This window comes from Oreochromis niloticus, linkage group LG18 (assembly GCF_001858045.2).
Source record: "Oreochromis niloticus isolate F11D_XX linkage group LG18, O_niloticus_UMD_NMBU, whole genome shotgun sequence".
In the NCBI taxonomy this organism is placed as follows: Eukaryota; Metazoa; Chordata; class Actinopteri; order Cichliformes; family Cichlidae; genus Oreochromis; species Oreochromis niloticus.
In genome coordinates, this window is record NC_031982.2 from 23,452,281 (window position 1) to 23,474,047 (window position 21,767).

Genomic DNA, 21,767 nt, shown 5'->3' on the forward strand with positions numbered 1-21,767 from the left:
AAGAATCTTTAGACTGAAAATGAGACCACTGCTGTAGGCCTTTCCCAGAACCTGGCAATTTTGCAGTTCCCTGTTAGCTATTGGAAACCAATTAAAGTAAAGCACTTTTAAGGCTTTTGCTCAAGGCGATTTGATCAAAATTTGGTGTTGGTTTTGGACAAACCTTGTCAACATACAGTTGTGAAGACTCTATTAATTGGACCACAGAGACAAATTGGTTTTTATCAATTTTGTCATGACGTGATTCTGACACCGCCTTAGTCCTTTCTTGATCTGAGTCATTGCATTTTAAATTTCATCTAATGTTAGCGGTGATAAATATGAATTATTGCCTTGACATGGAGAAGTGGCAGTACGCTGCATTTAAGACTGATGTTGTCAGCCGAGATGTCTTTTCTGGACGGCAGTAGTTTATTTCATACATCACAGAGACAAGCACCATTTACCTGGACATTTACTGAGGCAGTTCAATTCAAGGGAGGGGGGGGGAGGTGGTGCTCAAGGTCAGACCGTTGGCATCGTTACCCATGTAATGAGTCATTGTTCCTCTTGGTCATCTACTACCTCACTACAACTTCAATTTGCCACCACACTGTCCACGGCAGTGACGCAGAGCAGGCAGCGAGACAGAAGTGGGTAGGCACAGAAAAACCATTATGAATGCAAACAGATGAAGGAAATATAAATAAATAAGAGTTTGAGAGAAAAGAGGAATGAAAGGCTGAAACAGTATTTCTCAATCACAGCTCTCCTAGCAATGTCTGCATCATCATTTAGCCACATAGGTCGGAGCTGCAGACAGGCAACCAATTCTCTCTCTCTCTCCCTCTCTCACACACACACACACACACACACACGTGTGCCCATAAAAATGACATTTTAGATGTAAGGCAATTGTTCAAAACACTGCAGTTAAAAAAAGAAGACTTGTAGCAAAGGATCCTCACAAGCTGACTTATGAAAGTGTGGCAGTTTTGTACTTTCTATAACGCACCCGTGTGTGTGTTTGTCTCTTACACACAAAATGAAGAATGGCTAAGCTGACTTTGGGCCCGTATGTAAGTCTCAGTGGTGTGACCCCTCGAGCAGGGGCGTGAGAACTGCGACGAACAAAGAGCGGGGCTGTTACAGCGTGACAGAATTACAGAGCGACTCGAGACTCATGACTGCAAAAGTGCTAAAGCCCGACTTGGCTAGCGTGAAAACGTGCCTTTGCAACTCCCCGCAGGTGAGTATCCGATTACATAACATCTGTGCGCAGGTCTCCAACAACAACAAGTGAAATAACTCTCATGAAGTCTTGATTTTTTTATACAAAGTTGAGTAACTCAATCACAGAGTCACAAAAAGTGACTGCCAGTGACGTCAAGGCAAAGACTTATCAGGCCATTTTTAAAGAGCCCGAGTCCTTCTGTTACCAGTGCTCCACGTCTTGACCAGGTTTCTTTGCATTTTGCTTGATAGTTTCTGTTAAATCTTGCCCACAAACAGCAAGACTAGCAGAAGGTACTGCTCACCTATTTCCACAGTCACATTGTTAAGTTTTTCTACTCAAAAAAAAAAATACAAGCAATAAAAAAATCCTTCAAGGGACTTGTTGAAGTATCATGTGGTGCCACAGGAAGCTGTTACTACTGACACAAAATAAACACGAACCCCAAAAAACAGCTAAAAATCACAGCAAGTGATCCAGATAATAATGAACTGCTGAACCTTGGTGTTCCTCTGCCAACACAGAAAGCAGGTGTAAAGCTGCTCTGGCATGACTGTCATAATCCATATTTTGCACGACTGGCATAACAAAATAAAGAGCCAGTATATGAAATAATCGTAATTAACGCTCGACCTTCCTTTGCTCTGCTAAAACCTATAATCCAGATCGACTTATAGCTATAATGACTTCACCGTTCTCGCTGCCTCTCTAAATGGGGGTGCTCATAGCACTTTGGGAGCTTCGTGGGGATGCAAAGTCACATGCACTTGATTTCATGCGGAGAGTGTGAGCTTCCTCGTAGTGGAAAGCAGAAACAGGACGGTTTTGCTTATGAAGACATTCTTTCAACCGTGTGTTTTTTTTGCCAGTGAGGACAGACAAACCCGACATGTTTGCAACAGCACATTTACCGAGTAGCTCTGCTGGTTTTGTGCCTTGCTCAACGACACCACAAAGATTTCTGGCTACAGACGCCTTCACTGTTACTTTCCCCAGACTTTATGACTTGGTCTCGATGTGAAAAGGCTATGTATATTCTGATGTGACACCCACATTTCAAACCTTCAGGCTACTCCTGGCCCATTAAAAGCGAGGGTCATTAGTCTCCATCTGTTTGGTGCTGCCCCAGTGTTTTCTTGTGCTGCTGATATGAACTTGATATATCACTAGGCTACAAACAATAGTCTAAAAATAGAGTGGAGCTGACGTCATTGCTCTGTAAGGGAATGCGTGTTTGTTCTGAGTGTGTGTTTGTCAGTGAATATCTGTGCATGTGTGTTTGTATGAACAGTCAGCTGATTGTAAGGCTTCAGAAGGAGTAGATTTCACGAGTTCTTTATTTAAACTTGATGTGTGGTTCTGGTCTTTGACAGATTTTGTGAGAAAGAGTAGAGAACAACTTTTACGAGATGGCTTGTTCACAAATCAATCATGCTAAACATCAGTGGTGACTAGATGGCATCCAATAAATTGTCTAACTAATAAATACAATAATTCTAACAAGACAACAAGAATGGACAAAAAAGTTCAAAAACAATATTACATCAATTTTATTTACACTTGAACAGCTGTCCTCGTATGTTTGGCAGAGGTTGCTCAGCTCCAACACAAACAAACCAACTTGTGATAGTCGTGCTGGAGTACACGCTCCAAAATAAAAAGGTATTTGTGTCTGCGCGGTCAAAATTTTGACAAAGACTTGTTTACTTTGGCTGTCTGCCATCGCACCTTGGACAGGTAAGTAGATGGGGCTTGCATCAGTCTGTAGACCGACAGGACCTGTTTTTATGAGCCTGTTTTGCTTTGTGCAACTAAAACAATGAGCCAAAACTGGTCCAACCATGCAGAGAAATGACAACTCAGGTATTGCTATTTCACTGATATGATGACTATAGCACTTTCAAACACTTTCCCTCAGTTTAATATAACAATATATATTAATGCATGTACACATAAGTATAAATTGCCAATTTCAAAACCTGAGGAGTGTATAAAAGAAACGTTTGATTTCATTGTGATTTAAAGATCAGAAGACTGTGTTGCAAAGACTTTTCCTGAAACCCTCGATTACACAGAACTATGAGGGAAGTAGTCTTTGGAAAAATAGCAGTAATTAGAAAAATACGATTGGATCTGAACTACAGAAGGACCTAAAGTGGTGGAGAGGAAAAAGAAGATGCAGTTTGAGTCTAAAAGCTACCAAGCAGTCAGTCTAGTATGAAGTTAGCATGTCATTAGACGATGCTTGCCATCCTTGCAACAAAAAAATAGCAGTTGAGAGGAATTTTAAAGAAAAAACAACAACTTGGCAGGTGATCAGACGAAATATCTATATTTTCACAACTGAAACACCTCAGCTGTGACTGTTGGCCATTACATTTTTATAGGACAGCGTGTGGTTTGGCTTCAAGTTCACAGCTTGAAGCCTGGCACAATATATTCCCTCTTGATTATGATATTGCCAGTCTCACAAGAATCAAGTTCCCTCACAAGGTAACACGGTCATAGTTTAAGGTCTGGCTACTACTCCATGGTGAAAATGTGTGCAGTAAATATGTATCAGTACTGCCTAATAGATAAAAGCATCAAATGGCATGCACCATAGATGAAAGACGGAAGACAGATAGGAGATGCATGTAAAGTAAGTCCGCTGGTATAAACAGCTGCTCACTGTCGAGTAAGATTATTTTCCTTATTTCACTGACTGAGGGATTCCAAACTTGCCCCGTACACAAAGACTATGATTAATCTAATCTCATTCGTATGAGTTTCATGTCATATTGCCCGCATAAACCTATTTGTTTATGAAACAGCATTCTTCGTGATATAGTGCAAAAGAGGGGTAAAAAGAAAACCTTTCTTTGTACTGAAGAAAAGTCCCTACGGGAAGATTATGCAAGCCCAGCCGATGATATCACCAAATCAGCGTGGACAGAGAAAAAAAAGGAAGGGTGGGTGTAAGAAAGATGGGATTCAAACTGGGGATGGAAAGGCTGATTTTGAATGAGAGGGGATCTGCTTTAATGCCGTTGTAATGGCTATAGACGGCCTTAATCCTCCCTCTGGCTAGCTCTGGAGCTTTTTTTTTTCTTTTCCTTTAAAGTTTGTAATGAAATCAACTCCTGTGGTGACTAGCTGCCACATGACAAAATTACAATCAATTAAAGAAGGAATTCGCACCTCTACGCTCAGTGATACGGAAGGCTGCATGTGCAAGAAGTGGTGGAGAACCTCTGTCCACATACATTGCACATAAACATATATTAACTCTATAGGCAAAAAAAGGAAAAGAGGTCCATGAAGGTCAAACTAGCCTGCGGGCACTGAGGGTGCTTGTACATGTAGAAACCACTCAAACATCCAAACATTATTTATATGCCTATAAGGAATTTTTTTTCTTGAAGTTATGTGGACAGGCAGAGAATTATTGATTTCTAAACGTTTATATAAGTCATACATGTTAGCATCAGGCAGTATTTACAGCTGCTTCTTTAGATGATTATGACTATTGTTTTTAAAAAGTACTGAAAGATCTCGCATTATACCCAAAAATAGTATAAAATTGTCAAAATATATAAAAACATAAGCTACAGATTGCAGCTCACACATTTGCTGAGCCGCTAGCTTATTTAAAAAATGTTTAACCTTGCAAATTAAGATACCGCTGTTCTTCCATGGCAAGGGCAATACCAGGAATTCCACCAATTTCATATGTATGAATTATTAAGGCACACACTCCTATTTCCTTATATATTGACATAGAAGATTTGAAAACCACCAGCAGCAGGAAAAAAAAGGACCACCGTGAAAGCAAGTGTGGAGAGAGAAACCAAGTGGAAAAAGCAGAAGACTTATCTTACCTTCAAGCACTGTAAGCTTGGCACTGGTGTTGATCTCGCCGGCGCTGTTAGTGGCCGTGCACTCGTAAATGGCTTCGTCTCTGTGCGTGCGCAGAGGCTGGATCCGCAGTACGGAGCCCGAACCGTCGTCAAATTCAATCACCTGAAAAAAAACACAGGAAACTAAAGATGGAGGAACTCCATTTTTAGAGGCCTCGATATTACACTATCTTTATTATGCGATATAAACAACATACATTCCTACATGCAGATTACTTGATTTTTTTCTAATGTGGGAGGTAAAGCATTTTTTATTTGTCACTGGTGTTCTTTTACTAGTTTCTATGTATCTCTTCAATCCCCTCTTAATCAAAAGGAAAAATCAGCTGAGGTCATGTCTAAAAACACTGACACAGAACAGAAGAAGTACAAACCAATAGCTCCTCAAGTACCACAGTTATGTAATGTCACAGAGGTAGGAGTGGCCAGAAACGGCGAGAACCCCCAGCTAAAGTATCCCCTCCTCTTCAAAGGGGAGCACAAGCTGGGAGGGGAAATACATCACATACGTTACAGTAGTGCGTGCCCAGAGATGGTGTAGCCGGGGGACACGGGGGGGAAAGGATGAGCGTGTGAAAAAACAGAGATGAAACAGACTACATAAATCAAGATGGAGGGAGATTAAAGAGAAAGGAAGATTGTCTAGGTTCCCTTGGAGAACTGAAGAGTCGGTGTGATGCTCAATAACAAGGGCAAGCCATTGTGTGTCCTGTGTGAATGTGTCATTTGTGTGAACGCTGCCAGTCCGCACGCATGTGTGGATGCGTCTGGTCTCAATGAGAGGTTATAAAAGCAGTCTAACGTGCTGCGTTTGCTCCTGCCTGCATTATGTTTGTGCATGCAAAGGTGCTCAGAGATGTGAAAGTCACGCACGAGTGCCCACCTCGAAGCGCTGGGAGCTGACTTTCTTGCCTTTCTTCATCCAGGTGATTCTTGGTTTCGGCTCCCCTGTGGCTTGGCACACAAACGATGCAACTCCGCCCGAGATGCCCGTCTGATCCTCAGGGGATTTGACGAAACTTGGCAAGCCTGAGGAAGACGAGGTGAAAGGGACAGAGTAAGGGAAATAAGTTATTGACAGGGAAAGAGGCTGAGACTAGAGGGAGAACTTATCTATCGGTGTCACTTTTCTCCACACAAAGGCAACCCTGAGAAAACCCACACAGGCATTGTTGCTGTGCACACCTGCAGCTCAGTCATGAGAGACACGTCTAGTCTTTGCGTGCTTGTCACTGTATCGTGTTCTTACCTTTAACCTGACACACGGTTTAAAACACGACAAAGTTTCTCGCTAGCAAAAAAATACACTTCTGTTAATTTGGCTGTTTAGCTATCAAATGGTTGGCATATCCCAAAATTGGAGAGCGCCAGCTATGATTTGATACTGTACTACCGTGAAGAACACCTCCAACTGTGATTTCTCCTGTTTGCCTTTAGGTTTTACAGGGCAACACACTCAGCACCATTGCACATGCGACAATAGAGTGTTTCAACAGCCTGTCGAGGCTGACGTGATGCTACAATGTGCATACCTTAGCTCTACGTAACAACTGCAATGCTTTATGCTTTATCTACAGCTTCAGATGTGCATAATCTTGGCTTCGGCACCATGACACAATGTCCCTATTGCAGCTCTGTCAGCTCGTGTTTCATCTCCAGAGTCATTAAAAAGGGAGGTAGGGAACACCTAGACCACAGATGAGCAGACTACCCCATGGAGACATGCACAAAGGGGTAAATCATTATGCCGTGTACACACAGGAGACGCCAGCTTCCCATCTCTGAGTACACGCTGGGGAGAAATCCAGCAATGGCTTCCACCACTGTCTGTTTCTTGTTATAGCGTAACATTTGTATTTTTTTGGAAAAGAAGCATGTGGGGAGGTTCAGTATCTGGTTAGCACAACACTGTAATTTTTTCAGAAAAAGAAGCTCCACCTGCTACATCATCACACTCTGCCCTCACTTGGCTATAGAGAGAGAGAGACAGAGGTGGTGTTGGCTGTCCTTGCTTGAGGACATATCCACAGAGGCGGTTTCTTCAATGCAATGCAGCAGTTTTACAATAAAAGGATACAGCAAGCCTGCAGGCAGTTGCGTGTGCATGCATACATACCATATGTTACACATATTTAAATTCAACTGGTTGGAGGAAGAAAGACACTACCACGATGTGAAACACCACAGAATAATTGATTGACATGCAGATGTCAATATTTTCCAGTGACCTTTATGAAAATATGCAAATTCTATTGATTTGAGGTTATTTCTGCCAAAACATCTTTGTTTTCAAACTATTTAAAATGAAATCTTTTGACATGACATTTAAAAATTTCATGAAATTTAATATTAATTTAAAGTCTTGACATGATATCATGACTTTTTTAGTTTAAAATGAAATGAACAGCAAGGCCATATTTATTCATTCAAAGAACAGCTGAGACAACGTTGCCAGTACTTAGGATAAAAAATATAATATATGATATATAATATAATGGCAGTGTAGGTCAAATAAAAGCTAACACACTCATAATAGTGTGTTATGAAAGGTAAAAGTTTTTGTCTCTTGTGATAATGTCATGTTGTTTAAATGGCACCTAACGGCACATAACGGTCATATAACTTGTCTAAAAAGTGTAACACTTAAAAAAAAAAAAAACTAAGCAAATCAAATGTACTTCAGCACAGTGAAGTGTCAATGGGAAGTCACCCTGATGTTGATCTTGTCCCCAAACTCACCTGACATTTGAATTCATTTTTTTTTTTTGTCCTGGTTATTTTCAGGAACAAGTTTTAGAAAAAAGATTTAGCAACTGCGAAAGCACAATAATCTATAGCATCAGAATGTGGCTGTGACACACACGCATGTGGCGGCAAGACACCTGAGTTAACAAGTCCACCCTGATAAGCATTAAGAGTGTATGCCTGAGCATGCATGAGTGTGCGCTTGGGTGGTGCGTTGGAATGCTCAAACCCTGATTATCAGCCATCAGTCTTAGAAGAGTTGCTGCCAACATCTGTCTGTTGCAGTAGCATTCAGACCGATGTCAGGGTTTTCACTTTGTTGCACGGATGAAGGATCAGACAGTATTAAAATAGTTCAGCACACATGATTCAAATTAAAGGACATAAGCTTGCGTATTGCCACAATCATTTAAGTTAGAAACTGCTGGATCTTAGAAATCTTTAGGATTTTTAAGGATAAACAGAAAAACAGTGGAAACTGGCCTCATGGAGCTTTTCCCGTATTAATCCTCTTAAACAAGCTTCCCCTGAATTTCGATAGTTGACCTGTGACTCACAGGCTAAACCGTGGCAAATTCAGAGCTCTCCATCGTTAATCCAGATCTCACCGAGCATTCAATCACAAAATCACAAGTCACTGCGGTGACCCTGAACCACAGACTTATACATGGGGTTAATGGTGGTCCTACCACACTCCACTGAAAGGACACAGGCATTTACTTTTGAACTGCGAGAGTTGGTGTTCCTCTGTCAGCGCAGCCACCACTGAAGGGTGATATCAAACTGTTGGGTTTGTCAGTTCTTTTCTTAGACAGACAAAATCCAGACTCAACCTTTTTTCTTTGCCCGTGTCCCATTTTCCTGGCTGTCAGGCAGTTGTCACATGAAAACAATGGCAAGGACGAGGTGGAAAACACATAAGCCTACCTATGCAAATCCTTCTCTCAGCCACTGACTACGAGTTTTGGGCTGCACTCTCTTTATGCTTTGATACATCACATTCAAACCTCATATCCTGACAAGGCTTTAACGCATGCTCTCTTCTCTCTGGCAATGTGTGGAAAGTGCTGCCATAACTGTCAGGCATAGTTGCTTTGCTGCAAGCTGCCAGAATCGTAGGGTTGGGGTTACCGCCTCATGAGTATTGCTTATTTACCAGAATTTGGCCATAATACAACAATGCTTTAATTAGTATCACTAAACTGGGTTATCAGAATCAAAATCACTCAAATGACTGTTTTAATTACCAAACAAATAAACCAGAAAGATCAAAAAGTGATCTACATGCAAAACAGTGCTGCTGTACACAAACAGCAGCCTGGTTGGTGGTACTGAAAAAAAAAAAATGTTACTAGAGCAAAAAGCCTTTCATGTTAGAACTAATGAATGGAATAAATGAATTAATCAAAGCTCAAAACAATACATGCGAGTGAAAAACACTCGGTTTTGGACTAATAGGTGTTTCTGGTGTACCTCCACAAATACAGACAGACATTAACCTCATTATCAAACAAATTGAAGGGTCATTAGGGAAACAAATGCTAAGCCTTTATGTTCAAAAACTTGATATAAAGTGCCAGCTTAATCAAGTAACAGTATTTAGCATTTATGATTAGTGTGGTGATTGAGCGCACTGACAAAGGTGCATTTTTCTGCACTATTAATGTGAAATTTAAATATGACCTCGGGCGCAGGGTATTGACAAATCTGTATAGATCCTGCTTTTAGAAAACACCAAAGGAGCCTAAAGGCTATGTATGGAGGGGGGATTAAAAAGCTTCTCTCATTTAACCTAAAGCCTGCAGCAGCATTTGTGAGGTCTGAGGTCATTAGACAGATAAAAGGTATTGGGGTTTCTGAACTCCAGGAGGGCAACAGATTTGGGTTTGTCCTGGCTCAGAAATAATCTCAGTGACATGTCAGTTTGTATGATCAGTATGCACAGTAAAAGCAATGAGCTGTGCTTTGTGTCTCATGCTTGAGCTTATAAAAATGAAAAACTGTTACAACCTTCATTCATTTACTAATGATATTTTCTTTTGTTGAGTCTGGCTAACACCTCTTGTATGCATCATACTTTCCTAAGCAGCTATCCAGTTTGCCTTTTTCCTAGTCGGGGGCCTCAGAGCAATGCTTGTAATAAATGCAGAGACAGCGGGGAGAGTTGCGTAAATGGCACTTGTGTGGCTAACAATTAGTCTATTCCCAAGCTTGCCAAAGTGCCCAATGAGAGCTACTCTGTAGTGTAGAGTATCAGGGATCGATACGCACATGGCACAGTGAAAACCATTAATTCTTATTAATAATGGATTAGCAAGTTATCATTTTCATGAGGCAACACTTAGTGTAAATTTGTCTGATGGCATCAGCACTGGTTGTTTTAATGGAACACTTCCATTAAGGCCTTTTCAGCCCATTAGCAGCCAACTTGTTTGCAATTAATGCCATATAAAGCTGCCTCCCCTGCAAGTTATTTACCCCGATAAAGTCAACTGCATTTCAGGCTGTTTGTTTAAACCAATAAACATCATGTGTGCTATCTGCACTTTGGTTTTTACAGCTGAACGCCAAGCATCGTGTTGTACATAGCACATTTTACAATTATCGTGGAAGAGCCATAGGAGTGGAAGTATGACGAAGCTTTACTATCGGGGCTTTTAAAAGCCTTAAACATCGATATAAGGAGACAGAAGAGCAACTGTCTCTGTGCAAACAGTGCAGCAGTTCAACAGCTATTTAATTTCATGCAGTGTAAATTACAGCTGCAGCTCATATTTTTCATCAATTAATCTGCATTATTTCTTCTTTTTTTTTTTATTAGAAAATGTCATGCCTATTCTAGTCCCACAACCAAATGCTGCAGTTAATATGGTGAACAGTACAAAACCCAAATAGATACTTTTTACTACTATTACTACATGATATTTCATGCAAAACACAGAAAAGCATGAAATCTTCAAATTTAAGGAGCAGAAACCAATAAAAGCTTTGACCTTTTTGGCCTACCAAACAAAGAAACAAACATATAATATGTTATATGGACCGGTTCTTCCTATGTTCTGCTTCACATGAGCATTGAAAGTGATTTATACAACATGCCTCACCCACGTATCTAACAGTCGCAGTCTGAAGAAATAAATCAGAGATCAACTCATGGTTCATGCAGACTGGAGCAGCCAAGGATCGAACCACCAACCTTCTGATTAGTAGATAATTCGCTCTACCTCCTAAACTACAGCCGCAGCCTTAATCTCAAAACAGTAACCAATTAATTTTTATGTTGATTGACTAATCGATGACAATCGATTAAAAATAAATACATTTTTTACTCGGCCTAAAAATCTTTGCCCTTTAAGTTCACCGTCTAGTATTGTCGCCTTACTTGGATTCAGACCCAAGAAACGCTTTTGTGGATGGTGCGCTATAATCTCCAGCTCATTAATAGTCAGTTCACACTGCAGTCCCTTATGATAACACAGACACCAAAGGAACTTACTTTCTTAGAATGGTAGCATAGTGGCTGAAGATTGATGGAGCTTTATATGCGTTATCAGAACGTAAGTGAGATCTCAAGAGTAATGCGATTCATCACGACCGAGATACTGTACTTAAGACAAAATGTCAAAACCTATAGCAGAGACAAGAGAAAAGAAAAACATCAAACTTTCAGTGCCCCCCTGGACCACGAAGACAGGCTTTCTATCAGGCCTTCCAGCCTTCCCTGAATTATTCAAGGCAGTGGAGAAGAAAAAGAACTCTAAGTGCAATTATCCTTCATTCCTTTCTTCCCAGTGTGAGCAACATTAATGTAATAGCTTTCATCTTCTCGGGCCGATTAGGAACGAGGGAGGTATCTCTCAAGCCTGTGCACTCTCTTCTTGACTGTCAGTCAAATTATGACATTTGGAGAAAAAAAAAAAACTATGTGCTGTGGTGACTTCTGCTTCGAGTGGGCATTTATAGGAACTGTTTAAAAAATATGGAAGGATAAATGTTTCATTGTGTACTTTTTGATGGTGAGAATGTGGGTGTTCCTCATATCACACGATTGGGAGTCTGAGGTGTTTTATTACCTGTGGCATTTAAACTGGCGCCTAACCTAGATCTAGTCAAAGATGATTCACTACCAACTTCTTTCAACCCACATGAGTGCTTAAGGTAAAGATTTCACAGAGATAAAGGCAGAAACTCCACTATGATTTCTTTGTTGCGCTCTCTGAAGATAAAGCTATTTTAGTTGCAGATGCTGTTTTCCCTTTTTTTTAAATTATCATTATGAAATGAGGGCAAACCATAATATGTATTTTACAGTTTCCTTTCCTCAGAGCTAACACTCATAATTGCTTGCTGGTGGGAGACTCATTACGTTATTTTCTGAAAATAACTGGCATAAAGTCTGTCACATAATGTGGATGATGTAAATGCGAGATTCAGAAAAACGCTCCCCATCTTCAGCGAGTACGTTTTCCATCTCGGTGGCACTATCCCACCTACTAGACAAAGCATGCTACGGTAAGGCGTCAAACTCCAAAGCTCATCTGCATAACCCTCGGGCAACATCAACTCCCATGTTTGTTTAGTTCGCTTGATGAAATGTTCTCATTTGCACTGTCACTTAAGTGTTTTTCCCCTCTTTTTGAAACTAAGAAGGATAACTCACTGTTGCATTTGAAGGCATGTGTGGGTGGTAACCTGGGGATACTCAGTAAAACAAAATATGAAGCTGGAGAAGGACATTCTGAATGCACTGTGAATATATAATAAAGCATATTGAAGTCCAAACTTTCTACCAGCACAAAGTGCAACTCATTGACTGTTGGGGGTCTTTGTTAATGCTGCTAGTTAAAGTCTATCCTTGGCTCGGACCCTGACATTAATAGAGTAACGTGCAGAAGATGTTAAGTGTGTTAAGCGATCCCGGGAGACGGTGTGTTTGGGGCTCAGCTGCTGAGATGGCTCCTAGCTTCTTCAGAGATTCCATTTTGGGGTTAGCTCATCATCCATCACCGCACACCCCCTTGCGACCCAACTAACCTCATTAATTTGCCTCCCCTAGATTAGCCTTCCCTCTGAGACCACAAGAGCCCCAACCATTGTTTCCATCTTCACACCCACATGGCCTGGAGGTCTTAAGTAATTCAACTCTCCACTAATCAAAATTGAGGGGGAAATTAAATTATGTTACAGGAGGAACATAAAACAGAACAGCATGTGGTTTTAAACGGGCGTGCATGTTCTCTCATGCCCCCCTTATGACTTATAGTCTTAGGTGATCATTTGCACACAAAATTTATCCCACTTGACATATATCCAGGCCATTAGGGTTGAGATAAATGCCTGTAAACGCAGGACACTCTGAAAGCAAACAATACGTAGGTGTGTGCCTCTAAGTTGTCTAATTGTGTCTAATTTAGAGCTACCATGAATTTCAATTTAACAAGTAAAAGGCTTGTAAGAGCTACTGCGGTACATTAAGGGAACTAATGTTTCTTTTGGCAATAAGAATATGACTATGATCAGAGAACTGAAATGTCTTTTTCTCATGTGCCCTTCTCTGGAAGGACACTAGACACTAGGAAACGCCTGTCGTCCTGTGGCAATTCTGAAACCAGGACACAGCATAAGGTTTGGGTGACTGCCTGTGGCTCTGCTGTTGAGCTCCCTAATTAAACTATTAATCTCACATCATTAACCTCTGATGCCCCTTTCCTCCCTCTATTCTGACATTGCTGCGCTGGCTTATGAAAACTACTTCCGATAATTCTCTCCAACCTCTAAGATTTGTTCCTCGGGCACTTTATCTTATACATGTTGTCCTCTTACCCTATATGATGCTTTTCGCCGCTGCTTCCTCAGAGTATATTTCGGATTGTTTGCCTCCTCTCTCATTGTGCCTGTCTGTATGATGTGTGTGGACCCCAGCTGTGCGCTAACTGCATTACTCTCCAAGTGGCTCTCCAAGGTGGATATGGTTACTTTTAATTAAAAAAGAATCAATTTCTATCCCTGTCAGTTTCTGAACTGGGTGACCATATGGACACTTAAAAACACAATCCAATTTTTGGCCCCCCAGCCCCCCATCTGGCCACCCATCTCCAAACCACTTTGGCATCAGTCCATTGTAGCAAATTTAGAAATTGCCAAATCAATCTGTGAAGAGTATTTCATAGGTTTCCTGAGCACATTACATGGATTTAAAGGCTGTTTTAAAGACTAATAAAAAATTCTGCGCCTTGTTAAAGGGAAAGCCTTTGTTTAAAGCCAAAAAGAACAAAAAAACTACTGTTTAATTATATAGCATAGATTGCACATGGGATACCTTTTATTTATAGCCGAGCCATTGTTCAGTAACAATGAAACAATAAGTTAAAAGCGCTGGTAATCTGCAATTACTCCATTTGCAGTGCAAGGATCATAAATAAGAATCTCGGAGATGCATTGTGGGACAGAGAAAAGTTATTTTAAACTTGTTAATTATGATACCGCTGAAGTAGAGTGAAAAGAAAAGGCCTGGACACAAAGGAAGACTCAGCAGTCTTGCCGCACCTCACATGAAAAGCAACCCAAGATTATAACATGAGAAGAGCGAGAGGAGACACATACATCAAAAGCTTATTAAAGCCAATGAAATAACTCACAATGACAGCGCTACAAAAAGATAACCATTACATTTAAGTGCTGGGTTTGTGACTTTGAGGCTGACCTTGTGGGCCAGAGGCCTATTGTGTAGAAGGAGGCTGTATAGAGAGCTAGTTGATTAGGCAGAGCTCCCCGGGGATCGATGGGACGTCTGTGATCAGCACTCAGAGTAATCACTCTGTATTGTATGCCTATTCAGTGATGCTGTAAGATGAACGATGTCAGAAGGCTATAACACTGATAGGGCTAGAGGAGAGTTTCCTGTACCCGTGCTGCTTAATCATGATGAATTGTGCCATCTTTAAGTGTCACGCCAAACAAATAGTATGGAAACAACTTTTGAAATATATAATAAACTATATATATATTTATATAGATAAAGACTAATGTATGGTTTCTATCCGAGGGTGTGTTCTGACACTGCTGACACATGTTTGCTACGTGTGGTTTCTCTGCCTGCCTAACTTGTTCAAGGGGGAGACAAGAGCATCAGACTGAATCCATGTAATCAGAAACTTGCCAGGTACTCCGCCCATAATATCTGTCTGGTGTCTGCTCTGTAATACAGGAAATCCAAACCCAAAACATCAGGCTCACATAACTGAGTTACATACAAATTATAGGCACAGAAATGCACACAAACCTGCCATTAGTGGGAGGTGTTATTTTTACACCCCCTCTCACCCCCCCCCCAGTGTCTTATTTTAATTCTATGTCTGTTTGCTTTACAGTCTGGATAATAGTAGTCTGGGCCTTTTCCCATATGTGCTTACACTAAACTACATGCGTATTTAACCCCAGACCACAGTCAGGCTTTTCTGTAAGTTACTTTATGATGTGTCCCTTATTTGTCTACGAACGTATGCACATGTGCCAGCTTGTCACATCAGACTATATTTGTACTTTAAAGAAAATGTTTCACACTAAAAGAAACTACAGAGACAGGGGTGGGGTAAAAAAAATAATCAAGATTCAGGTTAAACATTAACGCTTTGTTTGAACAGATTAAACACTATTCTGGTTATCTGTGTACATCTCTTGCCCATAGAACTATTTTGAACACCATCCAGACTGGTGCGTGAAAGAATCAGCACATTTATATACCATCTTAATTTCTTCTATGCCCATGACATTGCATTTTTTAACTTGATGATCTCTAAAAAGCACATGCTTTTACTTGTGGCATAAATAAAAAAAATGGCCTGTATTTGTACAGCGCTTTACTAGTCCCTAAGGACTAGTAGCACAAGTATACAACATAATATCACAGTTAACAAGGTGCACGCACGCAAACAGACGTCTGACATTGCACGTCTTTCTCCCTTTTTATAGAAGAGCACTCTGCCAGTTATTCAAACACTAAATATGAATATTCTTACAGTTATGTAACTTCCAGCAACTCATACTTTTTTAAAATTTGGATCAATTGTTAATGATTTTTTTATTTTGTAGAAGGATACATTAGCTTTATTTTGGATCATCCACAATTAGTATCTAACTTGAGCACTACAGCTTCACTCAAGATTCAATTCCATCCAATCAAACTAGAAGCAGAGCAGAGACAGACTTGCCAGATCCCAAGAAAAACAAAAGGCCTGTAAAACTTTTCTGCAAGGTCAAGTTCAGAGCGATGCTGGTCAAGAGTAGACACGCCACAAGAGAGAAGGATGATAGCACAGAGCCGAGCAGGAAAAGACAAAGGGTACAGAAAAACAAATCCTATTCGAAACATGTTTGAAAGGACAGGGCGCTGGCTGCATTCGGGTGGGGGAACAGGAGGGGTTGGGGTATAATTGAATTACAGTGACCCTATGACAGCACTGTAGGTGAGGTCATGTGTTGAATTAATTTCGTCCCTGACCCCGTCTTTGGCAGGGCAGTGCTTCTTGGCTGCGCCCGAGGCCCAAAGGTACAGCTGAGGTGACATCTCTCTTGGAGCGCTTTCTTTGAGCCAAAACTGTCACTCGGATTGACAACCGGGCACAGAGGCCGATGGATCTCCGCTGCCTGCATTGTGTGCTTATTTTTAGTTGAGATGTTAAAGCTCTTTATACTTGGGGACACGCATTAGACAAGCAGCTATTTCTGTTTGCTGGAATCCACTGAAGACATGAAATGTAAATGGAATCTATATTCTATTTTAAACAAAGCTCTACTCTGCACAGCGTGAGAGCTTGCTCTCCTGATGTATTCAGTTAAAGTGCGCCATTGTCATGTGTTAAATTCCACTTATAGCTACGGCAGTCCTTTTAAATCAAGAGAATGCCTCTAAATGAAGCTTAATGTGTTATTAGACGGTGGGAAAGCCAGGGCAGAACTTCACAGGTAAATGAGGATACTTACTGTCTGCTAGAGAAGAGAAGACTATGCAGCTGAGTAAAAGCAGGAACAGCAACGCCCCTCTGGGCAGGAGGGGCCCTGCCAGGTGAATATTAGGCACCATGTTCCAAGTTGGCACTGCTCCCTCCTCGGTCCCCTGCTAGACGCGTCCCACTCTGACAGGATCAAAGACTAACACCTGGGAGAGCAAACACATGCAGAACAGGGGTACAGAACCATTAGTATTCAAACTCATGCTTTATTTGCATATATTTGAATGAGCATAATAACACAGTAAGGCAGAAATATCAAAAGCAAGTCGCAAAGCAGAACCAAAGACACAGAATCTTTGTATACTTGTAAGAAAACAACAGCAAACGTTGCTGGAGATCTTTGCTCGCGATCAACAAGGCATCTAATACCCACAACACATCCTGCTCGGGGCAGGGGGAAATAAGCGAATGTAACACAAAAAGTACATCAGCAAAGGAGTCGGGGGGAACAAATGCTGCACAGTTTTACAGAGAGAAATTATTGGGAAAAAATAAAAAGAACAAAGGGGAGGTCGAGGCGAGCTTAAGCCTCTCAGCGCACCTCTTACAAAGGGGATCAGTTAAAAACCCCAGAGGACCAACTACACACAACTCCCCAAGGACCACCTTAATGTTCCCCCATTAGGAAATTGAAACGGTGACCAGATGGGTTCAAATCACACAAAGTGCAGTGATCTCATAGAGTGACATGTATGCATACATAAACACTTAACATATAACACACCCCAAGGGGGACACGGCTGGCCAACAAGCCAGCAGCAGGTGTGCCACAAATGAACAACAATTAAACGAGACAGAAAGCATTTCTCTTTGCGTTAAGTGGAAACAGAAAAATCAAAAGCTGTCCCTCAAATGGAATGGCACAAGAACCGATGCTTCGTCTTTTCAGGAATTAGATTTAGTGAAAGAAAATTACTAAGCCAACTGATTAAGAATTTAGATATATGACCTTAAGTTTGTTACAGCCTCCAGTTTCGATGTCTAATGCTATTATAAACAAAGTAACTGTGTATCTCCATAAATGAGCTAACTAAATTTCTTATCCCTACTCTCTTGCCCATGGCCATCTGCGATGAGTAATCATAATGCTGTAAAAGAGAGCACAATATGGTACGGATAGATATCTCTCTTTTGATGGAATTAAAGCAGAATCTCCAGAGGACTTAAAAAACTGAATTAAAATGAGAAAAGTTCTGAAAGTTTGAATAAATCTACTTTTGTCTTAAAGACAAGAAGAACTGAAAACCCAAAAATCTAAGTCGGTCTTGTTCAGTCTCACTGCTCAGTTCGCTGCGGTCGCTTCACAGTGCCGTTTGCTGATATGTGTTAAAAGACAAAGAGCTCACAAAGTGGAATATCCTGAGGCTTGCTGGGTGGCCAGTCAGCTCCAGTCTATTCAGTTTAGCTAAACACGTTAGAGCATCAGGAACACAATGCCTCCAGTATCTCGTGGAGGAAAAAAAAACTCTTAATGCTGTGGGCTCTAATCCTGTGGAGGTGTTGAGCAGCCCATTACTCATGTGGCTATTTCAATGCGGGTAGAAACAAATTTAAAAAAAAAAACTGCACACAACGGGCAACTCTTTGACCACCCTCTTTGTTAAACAAGGCCACTTAAAACAGTCTATACAACAGCTATTAGATAAAGTTATTTTTCTTTATCTGAGATCTGCTTTAACCTCCTTTGACATGTCACTGGGCAAACAAAAGAGCAGGCACGACCGAGTTAAAGCTATGTGCAGGAATGCACGTGAGTGCCTGCTCATGGCTCACCTGGCCACAGTAGCAGACAGCCATCACTGACAGCTAGTTCTTTATCACCGTTTGTCACTTAAAGGAATGTGCCTCTAGGCTTTTATGTCTGCAAAGCCAATCTTTTTTTAAAATTCTTAACACACTTGGCGCCTAAGGAATTTCCAAACACCGTGTACAGTCGACATCATCTATCGTCAGTGAAAGTTCAAGCTGCGATCGTATCAAACTGTATTATACTCCTCTCTGCACGCAGAGTTTTGGAGAATACCCACAAGTGCAGCTGAAATCATTTAAAACCTCTGTGGCAAAATAATAATAACAAAAAAAAAAGATTCCCTCTGCGCCTTCACCTTAACTGGTAATGAGAAAACGGTTTATTGTCGCTGTGTTAAAGCTGTTGCAGTCTGGGGAAGACAAAGATACACAAACACTCTGCTCGGGGTGCCAAAGAACTGGATCACACAACCACTCTGTAACTGGTATTAAAGACATTTAGAACCCATTTTTATTTCAAGTTAATACCTCAAGTTAGCTTTGCAAAAAATGAAGAAAAAAAAAGTTTGTTGGCCGACAAATTTGTTTTGACGTTCGTTTCTGTGTACACCAGTGCTGCGCTGGTTCACGTTGGTGGGTAGAGAAGAGCGAGGCTGATAGAGCTGGCTACTTGCCGTGCTCCAAACCCTTAGCGGTGGAGGGATATCTTTCACAGCAGATGCCAGAGAGAGGCAGATGCTTTTCATCTTCAATGAGACAAATTCCTAGAGCGAGGTTTATTCTTTATTTATTTACCTACTTATTTATCCCAGTGCAGCCTGGTCCCTCCCTGCTGCACACAAATACTACGGGACAACACTTGCCACTGTGTCCATTTGTGTTCTGGCAGTAGTGCAAACGAGAGGAGGACAGGGCACCAAAGTGGAAAGGGCGCAGTGTGATTCGAAATCTGAGCAAGTGGCTCGGCACACAAGAGGACATTGTTTGCGAGGACGTGGGAGAGCGGGAGGAAAACAGTAGAAACATTTAGGGGTGGCTGTCTCCCCCCGTGCAACTGTATATGAATCCTTCTGTCTCGCTAATGATTTCACCCCAAAGCCTGATCTGTGCGCGCGAAAGAGCGACAAAGTAACCAGTGCATATTTAGTGCTAAACTGATCATCCAGATCATTTCAGCAGAGAGACGATGATTAATATTCACAATAATTAGTCGGCTGAATTCAGGAGATAAACCGTTTAACAGCAACAACAATTAATCCAGTTTGAAAGTGAAGTGCGTAAACATAGCTGATTTTTCATGAATTACAATGTGAAAACATGCATCGAAGTTCTGCATATTTTAGATCTGTCAAGATTAATTTTCTAGCTAACAATATTTGGTTTGACATTTCCTACTTATATACATATATATATTGGTTTAAACCAAACGTACTCGGCTGTCAAGTTAAAGAAGTTTATAATGAACAGAATTTCTACTGTAGGCAAGTTTATGGAAACACAATTAGCAAACCACCCATGACAAGGTGTCCTGATTCAGGGAAATAATAAATGCGGCAAAGCCACAGATTTGTTTGTGTCCTCCACCTCATTATCACTTGTAACACACACACATTTTTTTAATAAACTAAGGGGAGGCCAGGATTAATGAATTCCAGTCTGAAATTTCCTAGACTGGTAAACTGCTGTTAAAGTGCAGACATTCTCAACAAACCCAGACTTTTTCTTTCCTTCTTTTTTTTTAATTTACGCCACATAGTTTGAGATGTAGGTAATGATTCGGAGGCCCGCAGCTAGGCGAAACACAATTTATAGTGCGACTGTGGTTCTCCAATTTGTCAAAATGCCAAGATCACGCATCCTATAGGGAGGTGATTCTGCAGGAATGGCAGTTTGTTGAAACACAAAGGGAACATGAAAGAGAAGGATCAGTTATTGAACTGATGAAGCAGAAATTAGCCTAAATATAATGCTCCTATTCAACAGGGCATACAGTGACTTACTTCTTACGGAAGAAGCTTTTTGAGCCTTAAGTGTCTGTGGAGCTACCACAGAGCTATATACTATACAATAGGCAGAAGAGTAAGCGGTTTAGTGATGTAATTAACAAAGAAACAATGGCAGGGTAATATCTAAAATAGTAAACTGTAGAGGACAAAAGAGCTTTGAGTGAGCTCAAAAGGAAGGGGGAACACACACACTTAACACACACCTATCCTGGTTGCCTTGTTTGTCGTCCACGTCAGTTGCTTGTCATTTAGGTTATTAGTCCCTATGAATGTGTGTGGCAAGGGTGTGGCCACCCATACAGAAATGTCAGTTGGCAGACAGACAATGCAGCTGCACACAGAGAGAGCACGCAGGCTGAGTAAACACTACTATTACGCTAACTACAGGTAGCATTTCTGCTCTCCAATGTCTCTAACCCTCCTACTCATGTTCTCTCTTTCTCCGTCTCTATTTAATGGGTCATCCTGAACGCGGGGAGGTGGGACAGCTGAGATATATGGCTAGCAGTGTGGGGAGCTAATCACGGCCGTCTCTGGGGCTGATAAACCCAGACCAAAGAGGTTTGTGTTGGCGTAGCCTGCAAAGGCTCCATAAACACAGTTACAAGCTGAATTTCAACAGCGGTGTTTTGGCCGTTGATTAGTTTTCCATGCCCTAGAAGGCTCGCACTCCCCCCTTTTTTTTTTTTAAACCTCAGCAGTGAACACAATATCACAACACCTGTGAGAATTACTCCAAGATGGTGAGCACCATATTGTAAAATGAAAGTGCAAAGTAACCAAATTAGGTTTTCCCTCCGACTCGAAAAGCCTTGCTAGGTCTACAGACTTGATGGTGCACATCCTTTTTACAGAGCTGCAACAAGACTGCTCTGAAATTCCCCCTAACAAAGGGTAATGTCCTGTGACCTATCGAATTTTACAGCCATTCTGTTTACAAGCTGATACCACAAAGTTAATTGTTAACACATTATTGCCGAGCTCAAGATTATAAGACTAAAAGACACCTACGACAGACTTGTGCACTTAAGTTGAGCAACAGAAACGATGGAGCACTGATTATGCTGACCTACAATGAAAGCACTCATGTAATAAATCACACGATAAAGTTGTCTTTCTGTCTAGAAGTTCATTTAGCACCGTT

General features: G+C 41.1%; 1 protein-coding gene across 1 annotated transcript in view; it reads right to left on the reverse strand.

Annotated features, from left to right (window-relative positions):
- LOC100692990 (receptor-type tyrosine-protein phosphatase F) overlaps nucleotides 1-21,767 on the reverse strand; it is a 158,513-nt gene that overhangs the window by 83,857 nt on the left and 52,889 nt on the right. The window contains 3 exon segments of the mRNA XM_013273333.3: nucleotides 5,074-5,215; nucleotides 5,996-6,141; nucleotides 16,840-17,014. Of these exon segments, the coding sequence (XP_013128787.3) occupies nucleotides 5,074-5,215; nucleotides 5,996-6,141; nucleotides 16,840-16,939 (388 nt within the window). The 5' untranslated portion in view covers nucleotides 16,940-17,014.